Raw genomic sequence first — 12,374 nt, 5'->3', positions numbered from 1 at the left:
GCGAGTGGGTCAGTACCTGAGTGCAGTAGTTGATCCTCTCCAGAATGGTGGAGAAATTGGGTCTGTGTTCAGGGCAGTGCTGCCAGCACTGAGTCATGATCCTGTACCTACAGAAGAGAGTTGGAGAAAAGCAAACTGAATCATGGATTTAAGTCTAAAACTGCATATTGGCCTTGCAACGGACCTAAATGCATTATAAACTCCCGTCAAGAGAGTTAACTCTCCATCAGCTCAATCTGATCTACTCACACAGGCCCGGGACAGCTCTTAGGGGGGTCCATCCTCCCCCCACTTGTCACAAACTCCAGAACCTCCTGGTTGGTTTTGCAGGGATAAGGCATGTAGCCTAGAGAGAAAATCTCCCAGAGCAGTACACCAAACGACCTGCAGAGGGAGAGCAGAGGTCAGATAAAAGAGTAGATATGAGAAATCAGCTGCTTCAGAAAGTAGACACCCCTCGACTTATTACACATATTGTTATGTTACAGCCTGAATAAAATATGGATTACCCATAATGACAAAGTGAAAACATATTTTTAGACATTTTTCCAAATCTATTGAAAATGAAATACAGAAATATCTCATTTATATAAGTATTCACACCCCGAGTCAATACTTTGTAGAAGCACCTTTGGCGGCAATTACAACTTTGAGTCGTCTTGGGTATGTCTGTATCAGCTTTGCACATCTGGATTTCGGGATTTTTTTGAAGGGAGCGGGGAGTCTTTCACAGATTTTCAATGGCATTGAAGTCTGGCCTTTGGCTGAGCCACTCAAGGTCTTTCACATTCTTGTTCTGAAGCCATTCCAGTGTTGCTTTGGATGTATGCTTGGGGTCATTATCCTGATGGAACCTAAATCATCGTTTTCACTCTGTATTTGCCTGTATTTGTCTCCATGCATTGTTCCCTCTATCCTTACCAGTCTCCCGGTCCCTGCCTCTGAAAAGCATCCCCATAGCATGATGCTGCCACCCCCATGCTTCACGGTAGGGACGGTGTTAGACCGGTAATAAGCCGTGCCTTGTTTTCGCCAGACAAAGCGATTTGCATTCAGGCCAAAGAGTTCAATTTTTGTCTCATCAGACCCCAGAATCTTTTGCCTTACGCTCTCAGAGTCTTTCATGTGCCTTTTTGCAAACTCCAGGCGTGCTGTCATGTGCATATTTCTCAGGAGTGGCTTCCGTCTAGCCAGTCTCCCATAAAGCCCAGATTGGCGAAGTGCTGTAGAGACTGTTGTCCTTCTGGCAGGTTCTCTCATCTCAGTCAATGAACTCTGTAGTTCTGTCATAGTGGTCATTAGGTTCTTGGTCATCTCCATGACCAAGGTCCTTCTTGCCCGGTTGCTCAGTTTGGTCGGACAGCCAGTTCTAGGCAGAGTCTGGGTAGTTCCATATTTTTTCCATTTCCCAATGATGGAGACCACTCTTCTCTTGGAAACTTTCAACACTATAGACATTGTTTTATACCCTTTCCCAGATATATGTCTCATCACAATTCTATCTCTGAGATCTACAGACAGTTCCTTGGACTTCATGGTATAGTTTCTGCTCCTGACATGCATTGTCAACTGTGGGACCTTATATAGACAGGTGTGTTTCTTTCTAAATTATGTCCAAACAATTGAGTTGGCCACAGGAAACGGGATGCACCTGAGATCAATTTGGAGTGTCATTGCAAATGGGTGTTAATACTTATGTCAATGAGATATTTCTGTATTTCATTTTCAATAAATTAGCAAAAATGTCTAAAAACCTGTTTTCACTGTCATTGTGTGTATATGGCTGAGAAACAAATTCTGTCTGTAACACAACAAAATATGGAATACGTCAAGGGGTATGAATACTTTCTGAAGGCACTGTATGTACTGCTACTAGTCATTCAACTACAGTTTGGATACATCATGTAATAGAGTGAATAGGTTACCAGGTGTCAGTCTTGCAGGTGAAGATGCCCTCCATGAAGGCCTCTGGGGGCATCCACTTGACGGGCAGCATGGCACGGCCACCCTTTCTGTAGTAGCTGGCCCTGTGGAGGAGAATGAGTCATGGTTAGTGTCTGAAACTCCTCTATAACTCAATGGGAATAGTACTCTCAAGTCTTCACTGCGTGGAGACTAGACTGATCCAACAGATACGTTGAGATATCAGCTGGGAAAAACACAGAATGGAGAAATGAAACATCACAAGGTGTTAAGATCCTGTTTGGGGGATGCTGAACTGAAGCAACAAGCAGCATGGTATTGGGACAGAGAGAACTGGTGGTTAAGTATACCTGTATATATCACGCGCCATTCCAAAGTCTCCTATCTTAGCCACTCGGTCTGGTCCAGGGCAGGTCAGCAAACAATTCCTGGCAGCTATATCTCTGAAACACACAACAAACAACATTGAATACCTCTTTATGTAGTATGAATACTGTATACAAAAGGTTAATGGTTTGGTAGGAGGACATGGTAACCTGTGGATGAAGTGGTTCTCCTCTAGGTAACGGCAGCCGAAGGCGATGTCTCTGGCCACGTGTAGCAGCTCCAGCATGGTGAGGGAGGAGCTCTGACTCTGAAAAAACACCACACACACAAAACCATTACTACTGACATACAGCTACAGACCCATAGGGCTGTTGAACACTTCAGGCAGCTGAGAGGCACTCTGCTACTGACCGTTTTGGGTCGGTTCTGTCTCAGGAAGCTACTGACCGTTTTGGGTCGGTTCTGTCTCAGGAAGCTCTTCATATCGCCTCCAGTCATCAGCTCCAGGAGGATGCAGCGGGGCAGGATCTGCAGACTCACCCCGATGCAGCGCACTATGTTCTGGTGGCTGAACTTACTGTGGACACACAAGAACAGCGGTGGTGAACACACTTCTGTACCTCAGGCTAGGAGAGTTGGCCAGACACCAGCTGTAATGGCTTTAGGGTACAGGACTGTTTTTTACAAGTTGTGTGTGGTGTGGTGTGGTGGCATCAACATATTAATGAATGTGTCTGTGTTTATGTCTAGGCTGTGTCTAGTATTATTAAATCACCAGGAAACACTCCAGGGCCCAATTTACCCCAGGCTACTCATTATATACTCTGTTGTGCCTGCCTTAGACGGACAGTGTCTGCCCGACAGAGATGCTTTTTAATGGTTTCAGCAGAGCTCCATTTGGAGGCGAGACAGATTTCTTCTGGCAACCAGCTGCTGTTACCTCAACGGCGATGAATTACCTGACTCTCTATGATAAACAACAGCTGGGGAGCTGTTTACCAAAATAAGCAGTGAATGAGGAGAGTCACAAAACATGGCAGCAGATTAGACTGCCAAGCGCTAAGTGATGGTATGACAGTGTCTGGGTGTCATCTGCCTCCCTCATACGTTACTCTGTGTGTGAGTGAGTGAGTGAGTGAGTGAGTGAGTGAGTGAGTGAGTGAGTGAGTGAGTGAGTGAGTGAGTGAGTGAGTGAGTGAGTGAGTGAGTGAGTGAGTGAGTGAGTGAGAGAGAGAGAGAGAGAGAGAGAGAGAGAGAGAGAGAGAGAGAAAGCGAGAGAGAGTGTGAGAGAGAGAGAGGAAGTGGATGAGGCCCTGTGTGTTCCAGCCTAGTCCACCTCATAATCAGCGCCTCCATCAGGAAATCCATTTCGTCCTGTTCGGAGCAGATCTCCGGAAGAGTCTGTGGAGCAGAAAGGTAATAACAGGCAGTCAGGCCCTATTCAGAACAGAACACATGCAGAGAGCGAGACACCCCATGGCATGCACTCATCAGCTGATTCACCCAAGGAAATTACAGTTGATTTTCATAGCAGATTTTTCTAGAGAAATCTATTAATTAATATATGCAGCAGAATGACTAAAGAAATGAATTGTGTTCTGTACAATGTTAATGTCTACAGTATGTATGATGCAATGATGTTACATTTTAAACTACTATTAGATTATAATGTAATCAGTCATTGTTTGAGTTGCATCCTGCATTTTTCCAAGCAGAAGTGATACAAACGGACATGTCGTGTCAGAGCGAAACACAGAAGGGCCTTTAGATCAGTGTTGGAGTCTTTTGAAAGGTCACCAGCATGATCTCCTTTGTTAGGTTATAGGTCTGTACGTCACTGTTACTTACAACACAGAGCTAGAGCCTTTCTTAAGGCAGGTGTAAATACACCAGACCAGCAGTACACATAATGAAGGAAATGCAGAGGGAAACTGCCATAGAGGAGGAACACTCTTAGTTACTCTTAGCATTTTAGTCAAAAGGTTATCAATATTACAGTTTTTCCCAATTGTTTACACACTAAAACTGGCCCATCAGGCACAATGACCCAAACCTGTAACTAATTTACAGGTTTGGGTCATTGTGCCAGACACCACATCTGCAATACTACTGGCACATGTTTTGCTTTACACTCAGACTGCAATTTTGTAACAAACATTTGGCAAAACACAACACACAATTCTCTACCTTTGGCACAACCTTCACAACTAAAATATCTTGTGTGCAAATGAAAAGCAACTCAGTTCAACAAGCTAAGCTCAATTACCAATTGATCACCTTCTCTCTTCACATGTGCAAACACTAATTGCATAAATGTTCACTTTGCAATCAGACCTTTGGTATGGATAAAAAGCCCACAGGTGAGAACTCCTGTGTTTGGAGAACAATGGAAGCAAACTTGGTAGAGAGAGGTGGAGGTAGAGGTTGAGGTGGGGGTAGAGGTAGAGGTAGAGGTGGGGGTAGAGGTAGAGGTTGAGGTGGGGGTAGAGGTAGAGGTAGAGGTAGAGGTAGAGGTGGAGGTGGAGGTGGAGGTAGAGGTAGAGATAGAGGTGGAGGAATATGTTATTTGTCTTATGCAGCTGTATGACCCAGTGGGTGAATAAACTTCGTTTGAGCTTTACTAAGCATCCGTGAGTTTTTCTCTGTTTATTTAGAACTTTACAAAGGCGAAACAAGTAAATGTTTCATGTATTACTGTATGAAATTGGGAGCTATATTGCTTTGCAACATGTTTATCTTGTATACTGTATTACTGTAGTGTTTACTGTACTACATGCTATTTTGTTTTTGTAGAACTAAAAGACGACCACCACGTACGTGGTGGTAGAACGTATCTATTTACAGACAAACAGGAGGCTGCCATTGTGCAAATGGTAGTTGAAAATAATGCCATAAGACTGCGGGAAATCCAACAACAGATGATTGAAAACCCTGCCATCTTCAATATCAGAGTGAGTTTATCAACCATATTAAGAAACACCATCTCTGGATGAAGCAAATCTACAGAGTCCCATTTGAAAGGAATTCCCAAAGAGTGAAGGATAAACGGTATGAATATGTGCAAGTAGTATTACACTCTTGAAACATTAGAGACTCATTGATGTTGCCAGTGAACTTTACTGTCATTTCAGAGAATCATGGAGTTGGATGCAAGTCCCATCCCCCAGGAACTCATATTCATAGATGAGGCTGGATTCAATTTAGCAAAGACGAGGAGGAGAGGAAGGAACATCCTCGGTCAACGTGCCATCATTGAGGTACCTGGCCAGCGTGGGGGAAATATCACCATATGCGTAGCTATGCGCCACAGTGGGGTCCTCCACCGTTATGCCACCCTTGGACCATACAGCACTGCTCATTTCCTTAATTTCTGAACACCGTACACATCAGTCTTTTTTAGCCAGAGCAGAGAAGCCCAGGCGATCCTGAACAGCAAATGTTCTAATTTGGGACAACGTGAGTTTCCATCAGGCTGCTCAGGTCCGCAACTGCTTCCATGACCATCCCTGGTTTACAATTCTCTATTTCTCAACCCTATTGAGGAGTTGTTTTCAGCATGGGGGTGGAAGGTGTATGATCGCAAACCCCATGAACGTATGGCCGTAATCCAGGCAATGGAGGAGGCATATGGTGACATTCCAGTCTTTTCAGGGGTGGATGCGTCATGCCAGAAGATATTTCTCCGCTGTCTGACCAAGGTGAATATCGCCTGTGATGTTGATGAAAATCTGTGCCCGGACAAAAACAACATATATGACTGATTTTGTTTCCGCAATGGAGTATTTGTTTCTTGACTTATGATTTAGATTTGACTGTATTTTGACGGTTTCTTTATCTATTTCGTACAATTGAGCTAACATACAGTACAGCAGTACAAATAGGCCTATTTTTATTCCTTTGCATATGCAAAAATATATTTACTGTATGTTTGCATTTTTACTGTACAGTTGCAGTCGGAAGTTTACATACATTTAGGTTGGAGTCATTAAAACTAGTTTTTCAACCACTCCACAAATGTCTTGTTAGCAAACTATAGTTTTGGCAAGTCGGTTAGGACATCTACTTTGTGCATGACACAAGTAATTTGTCCAACAATTGTTTACAGACAGATTATTTCACTTATAATTCACTGTATCACAATTCCAGTGGGTCAGAAGTTGACATACACTAAATTGACTGTGCCTTTAAACAGCTTGGAAAATTCCAGAAAATTATGTCATGGCTTTAGAAGCTTCTGATAGGCTAGTTGACATCATTTGAGTCAATTGGAGGTGTATCTGTGGATGTATTTCTCTCAGCAGATTACTTTCACTGTAGAACATTGTATTGAAATGTAGATATAAGCCTATGAAAGAGCTTTAGATTTAGAACAACAGTGTTTACATGGTATATCCAAAAATGTACTATTATGAAAGCAGTGTTTGCCATTTGATGCAAATGCTTCATTCTGACATGTGTTTATGGCATTTTGAATGCAGTGTTACATTTTGAAGATGTGAGGCATTTTGCATTTTGTGTGTGCAGTTTTGGGAATTGTGTGTAGAGTTTTGAAAAAAGGAGACAGTTTTGAAAACGTGTGTAAGCAGTTGGAAAAAACTGTAACTTCTGACCCACTGGGAATGTGATGAAAGAAATAAAAACTGAAATAAATAATCTCTACTATTATTCTGACATGTCACATTCTTAAAATAAAGTGGTGATCCTAACTGACCTAAAACAGGAATTTTTTACTAGGATTAAATGTCAGGAATTGTGAAAAACTGAGTTTAAATGTATTTGGCTCAGGTATATGTAAACTTCCCGACTTCAACTGTATGTGTGCTTACAGTATGCTGTTTGACATGTATTGAGTCATGTTGAAATATAAAACAATTTTTTGCATTTGTGTTCCTTTCTTGTTTGAGTACACACAAACAATATACAGTATAACAACAAAATCTTAGTCTTTACACTGAAATAGGTTCTGATAGTAGTGTTTTGAATTTGTCACATTGGTGTGATCTCGGTTGTCACTAAGTTTTATTCATTTGATTTGTGTGTGTGTCTCATTTGTATGCAGAGTTTAATTTTGAGCAGGGAGTACATGATTTTGATTGATGTGTTTCATTTTGCAAGATGTCTGTGGGGTTTGGGGAAATTGGCTAACTGTTTTGTGTTTTGTGCTTAGAATTTTGAGTACATGAGATGTAGTTTCAGCAAACGTGTGTTAACTTGGAAAAACTGTAAACATCATCTTCTACTCTTTGTTTTTGGCTATTCATGCATATGCAATGCCCAAGAGGAATTATATAATTTCAACTGTTCTGTGCTGATATATTCTTAGTCATGGAGGAGCTATGGAGCCGAAAGAAGAGGGAACTGACCTTTATGGCCACTTGCATGGCTGTGTTCTCTCCATTCATCCCCAGAACCTGGCCTTCATACACCTCCCCAAATGCTCCATGGCCCAATGCCCTGCAAACACACACCAAGCCAGACAGGTGACAAAGAGCTTCAGTCCATCATGTAATGCACGTTGTAGCTTATAGTTCTGTGCTCAGTCAGCTGTACTGTGTGTGTGGACTACCTGAGGAGGGTGATGTTCTTGCGTGGTACTTCATTCAGCTCACTCAGCGAAGCAGCCTTGCCAGCAAAGCAGTAGTTTGGGTTGTAATCTGTCATGATGGTGGATGACCGGATCTTACTCAGCTTGTATTCTGGGCTCTGGAGACGCAGCCTAACTGCGTGCAGCTGGTTCTTCTTACGGTAGTATACTGTAGGAGAGAGAGACCAGGAAGACAGTGTTGGTTACTGTCATACAGTTCTCGGCTTCAAACTGTTGCTATACTGTACCTATCAGAGACATAACACACTATCCCTGCATCAGACACTACCCTAATGTCTGTCTGTCCTCTAACCTCTGGCCTCTGACCTCTGGCCCTGGTCCAGTCAGTGACTAGCTGTGAGTCTGTGAGTTGAGGACCGAGGACTCACCCTCCGTGGAGGCGGCCCGCGGCCCCGATGCAGGTTGGTAGTCTGCCTGGGGGGCTGGGTGGGGGCCCTGGGGGGCGATGCGTGGTGGTGAGAGGTGCCCTCTGCCGTGACGTCGAGCTGCAGGTGCAGACAGACGCGACGCTCGGGGGGGAGGAGTGGGGGGGCCGTGGACAGACTACCAACCTACTTGGGGGAGAGCTCAGGTGAAGAGACAATGTTAACTGTCTGAGGTCTGTCTCTACCTGGATGGGCCCTCACCATGGGCCACAGTGGGGCTGCTTGACCATCTGGCTTTTGGGTTGAGTTGGGTGTGTGTTGTATTGTGTTGTGTGTGTGTTGTGTTGAGTTGAGTGTGTGTATGTTGTGTGTGTTATGCATGTTGTGTGTTAGGATATAGAGAAACTATATATTGATACTGTACAGTATGCCTTTTGAATTGACAGTGCTAGAGACAGGAAGCAGCTCTGATATCACTTCCTCTGAGGCTTATGGGAAAGTTCTGTGGTCTTACGCAAAGGGACTTTCACTCCACAGTGAAGCTTTGTGTTAATGACAGGTTTTAATTATTTAGCATTGGAAAAAAGTACAGTTACACTTCAGTCATAGCACAGTGTGTTACAGTTAGTGCACAAGTCAAACTCTAAATATGAGGATCTCATACCGACATAGAGGGAATGTTGATATTTGGTGATATCAGTTTGTCTGACATCATCAAGAAAAAATTATACCATCCCACTGGGCACACACTGGTTGAACCAATGTGGAATAGATGTTGACATTCTGTCATGGTAAGACACTCCATGGTTAGACACTCCTTAATCAGCACTGGCAGGAAAGTAAGAGTCCTACACTGCCAGAATCACCCTCCCCTCTTACCGCAGCACACGCTCGTCAAAAAGGGAACAGTCAAAGAGGAACTTAAAATAATCCTCACTGTCAAACATTTCTGTCCCAAAAATGAATAAGACAATCAGTCCATTTTTGGAGCATGAGCACACATAAAGTACACATATAACACAGTAGCAGCATTCATTATGATATTAATCATTGATCGCTCATTGGCAAGACGAGGTTAGACACTAATATTAGTATAATAGATTATTATTCTTTCTTTCACTCCTCAATGTTTCCAAAGTAGAATAATCATAGGTACAATTTTAAAGTTAATAGCAGTCATTTCCCTAATTATTCCTTTTAGCAGGCTTATTGTGCAATCATTAGCATTAAGCGATTAAACCATGTTTCACCTTGAATTAAAATAAACCCATGTGATTATAAAACAAGTATAGAGGGTAAGAATTGTTACTGGTGTGGAGATTTGTCCAATGTGCACTTTTAAGCATGACTAGATAAACAGTATATGTATGTTATTGCACATACTTGGGACCATCAATCCCAATGTGCCAGACAACTAAATGAATACTTAGCCAACCCCTTCACTCTGTTAGAAACATCTTAGATTTTGTGGAAGTAAAGTGCAAGAGTGAAAGGTGGCTAGACAGTAATCCCTTCAGCCCCTCCTAAAGTATGTGTATCACAGTTCAAATCAGTTTTGTCTCTACCAGGCTTGATATCTGGAAGAAATATAATGCCCAAGGGCTGACAAGACAAACCCATTTTTGTCAATGTGGATTTCCCAAAAGAGGATTATAAGCAACAATTCCTAAAAGGCCACCTTTTGTACTATTTTCTACAAGTATCTTCCTGACTGTTAAATGCAGTGTTGAATCATGGACTTCCACCATTCACTCACATCCAACGTCACATTTCCCTCAAAGAGAATACATTAAACCACAGCTTGGTTTAAAATGCCAAGCTCCTGCCTTTTCATGATGCTTTCATTGTCAGAAAGTTAAATACAGTATCGTTGGCATGTAAAGAAACTTACAGCTCACAGACGGTGAAAGGTGGAGGGCACAGAATCAACACAGAATTGGAAGAGTCTCTTACTGAGGGTGAGGCTGGCGCAGGTCAGGACGATGACCGTCACCACAATGGTTGCCACCACAGCTAGGATGAGGGACAAGGACAGCTGGCCTTCTGGAGCGAGGCCCTGATGGGCTGCTGGGGGGTCAGAGGTCAGGGTTAACAGGGAAAGATGGAGAACCACTCAGATCATAACAATGCATCAAAGACAATGTGATTACTCGAGAGGTAGTTCCTTCCATTCCATTTCTCAATTTCTCTCCTTTTATGAGTGTACCATTTCAAGAGAAACACAGTGGTAGATCTGTGAAATTCTCAAGGACAGAATTTTAAATTGAGCTTATATGATCCCAAACCACTTCTCGTAAATGAGGGTTTTTACTTGACTGTTACCTGTGCAGGTGACGTTGTCACTGGCCAGCACCTCCTCGTTGTGACAGAGGCAAATGATGAGTTGAGTGTCCTCGTCCCATTTGCAGCTCTGGGTCTGGCAGTGACCGCAGCTAAGCTGCACCTTGATCTCACATTCTCCATGGCTCTCCATGGCTGAGTGGGGAGGATGACATGGGAAGTTCACCACATGAATCTCACAAGAAGAATGCTGTAGCAGAAGCACTGGTCAACTTAGCCATATCTATGGCTAAAAAGATAAGCTGTTTCGCAATCAGTGTTCTTTCTCTTCTTCATAACGTTGTCAAACACTGGACTTTAATTCTTAACTATGGTCAACGAAAACAAATCGTGGTTTCACTGTAAAGTCGGTACTGCATGGCCATGGGTCAGTTGATCTGTTTTAGTTTGTGTCTTTTTCATGTCTGTCACTACACAGAGGACTGCTTTGTATTCTGTCCTGCATTGGCAGCACATGCATTGGACTCAAATGACATTGTCGTGCCGTAAAGAATTGAGGGGCTGTCTGTTCCTCTACATCATTGAAAAAAGAGAAGGTTGCATGGCGCCAGGATCAACAGGATGCGTGAGGCCCTGAATTAGTTAACTAGTGTCTGAGGGATGAGGAGCCCATCCCTTCTTCTCCCACTGAATCAGAATCAGGTGGTAGAGACACACAGACCTCTGTGTTACGGCCTGGGCTCGCTCTCTGCTCTCCCCCCCCCCTCTCTTCTGGCCCCCAGTGACACTGATGAAGGAGGAGAAATCCTTACCTGCCAGCGGATGGAGAAATATTTCCCCCATGGGATTAACAAAGGAGATGCCATCCTGACCACCCGCTGTGATGTCATCAATCAGCGCAGCATCGCCACCTTGATTTAGATGAAACACGATATCAAAGATAAGTGAATGCAGAGAGATTGTAAAAGTCTATGTTTGAGTTAATAATAACAATGGTATATTATTGCTTGCATAACATATGCTCACATTATAAATCTTTATTTTGATCAAAGACGGTCTGGGTAGAGGGAGTATGTGTGGTATGTTAACAATGTTGAAAGAAATCAAATTTTTATCAGTCTGTACATATCTCCTCTCAGTGTGTGCCATGTTTTTCAGAGGAGCTAAAGGACCTCCAATCTTATCAGTCAATTAAGTAGAACTTTCTTCCCCAGACAAAACAAAAAGCAGGGTCTTTCATGATCTCAGTATGAGTTCAACCTGTCTCATAATATCACAACATTCAGAGAGGGATGTTTATTCTGTCACCAATCCATGATTAGTAAATCATACCAGATAAAGGCAGAAAAGCAGGGAATGTTATCAGCCTTCCCCTTTCCTTGGGGCCAATGGAAATTCTCCAGCATAAATGTATTTGTCAGATTCATCACAGCTAGAAAAGAGCTGGAGGCTACAGAGGGAGGATCTTAAATCCAATAATAACACCCCTAGCAGTACAGTATGGCACATAGGAAAGCAGTAAATATTATTATGAGTGTGTGTTAGATTACCTCTGTATCCGCCTCCTCCTCCTCCAGCAGTGCAGGCTCCCCCTCCCCCTCCAAACCCTCCGAAGGTGGCCCAGGACAGTTTGGATAAGGCTTGGGGGCAGGAAGAACCCCCCTCTGCTCCCTCCAGGAGAGACTTCCCTGCCCACAGGTGGCTGGAGGAGTCCTTCCAGCCTCCACCTCCCCCTGAAGCACACACACACCTCATTTAGCCATCACTCTCTCTAAACACTTCTTCCATTGATGTTTGCATAAGATGTGTCGATAAATGCTCCATAAGAACTTGCTGGTCAAGGAGGATTTACAGGGAATGTTCCATGAGTCTTT

General features: G+C 43.2%; 1 protein-coding gene across 1 annotated transcript in view; it reads right to left on the bottom strand.

The window, feature by feature from the left end:
• The window catches only part of LOC120059768 (ALK tyrosine kinase receptor-like), a 120,240-nt gene that overhangs the window by 2,937 nt on the left and 104,929 nt on the right, over positions 1 to 12,374 (bottom strand). Inside the window, exons 19-33 of the mRNA XM_039008821.1 lie at positions 12,051 to 12,233; positions 11,313 to 11,411; positions 10,543 to 10,695; positions 10,123 to 10,287; positions 9,100 to 9,110; positions 8,224 to 8,398; positions 7,817 to 8,003; positions 7,614 to 7,704; positions 3,587 to 3,651; positions 2,698 to 2,827; positions 2,460 to 2,557; positions 2,274 to 2,366; positions 1,926 to 2,027; positions 250 to 384; positions 17 to 107 (exon numbers count right to left, since the gene is read on the bottom strand). Of these exons, the coding sequence (XP_038864749.1) occupies positions 17 to 107; positions 250 to 384; positions 1,926 to 2,027; positions 2,274 to 2,366; positions 2,460 to 2,557; positions 2,698 to 2,827; positions 3,587 to 3,651; positions 7,614 to 7,704; positions 7,817 to 8,003; positions 8,224 to 8,398; positions 9,100 to 9,110; positions 10,123 to 10,287; positions 10,543 to 10,695; positions 11,313 to 11,411; positions 12,051 to 12,233 (1,778 nt within the window). The remainder of the gene's footprint in view (positions 1 to 16; positions 108 to 249; positions 385 to 1,925; positions 2,028 to 2,273; positions 2,367 to 2,459; positions 2,558 to 2,697; positions 2,828 to 3,586; positions 3,652 to 7,613; positions 7,705 to 7,816; positions 8,004 to 8,223; positions 8,399 to 9,099; positions 9,111 to 10,122; positions 10,288 to 10,542; positions 10,696 to 11,312; positions 11,412 to 12,050; positions 12,234 to 12,374) is intronic.

The sequence above is a fragment of the Salvelinus namaycush genome, chromosome 15, assembly GCF_016432855.1.
Source record: "Salvelinus namaycush isolate Seneca chromosome 15, SaNama_1.0, whole genome shotgun sequence".
Taxonomy (NCBI): domain Eukaryota; kingdom Metazoa; phylum Chordata; class Actinopteri; order Salmoniformes; family Salmonidae; genus Salvelinus; species Salvelinus namaycush.
This window is presented reverse-complemented; position numbering and strand designations above follow the sequence as displayed.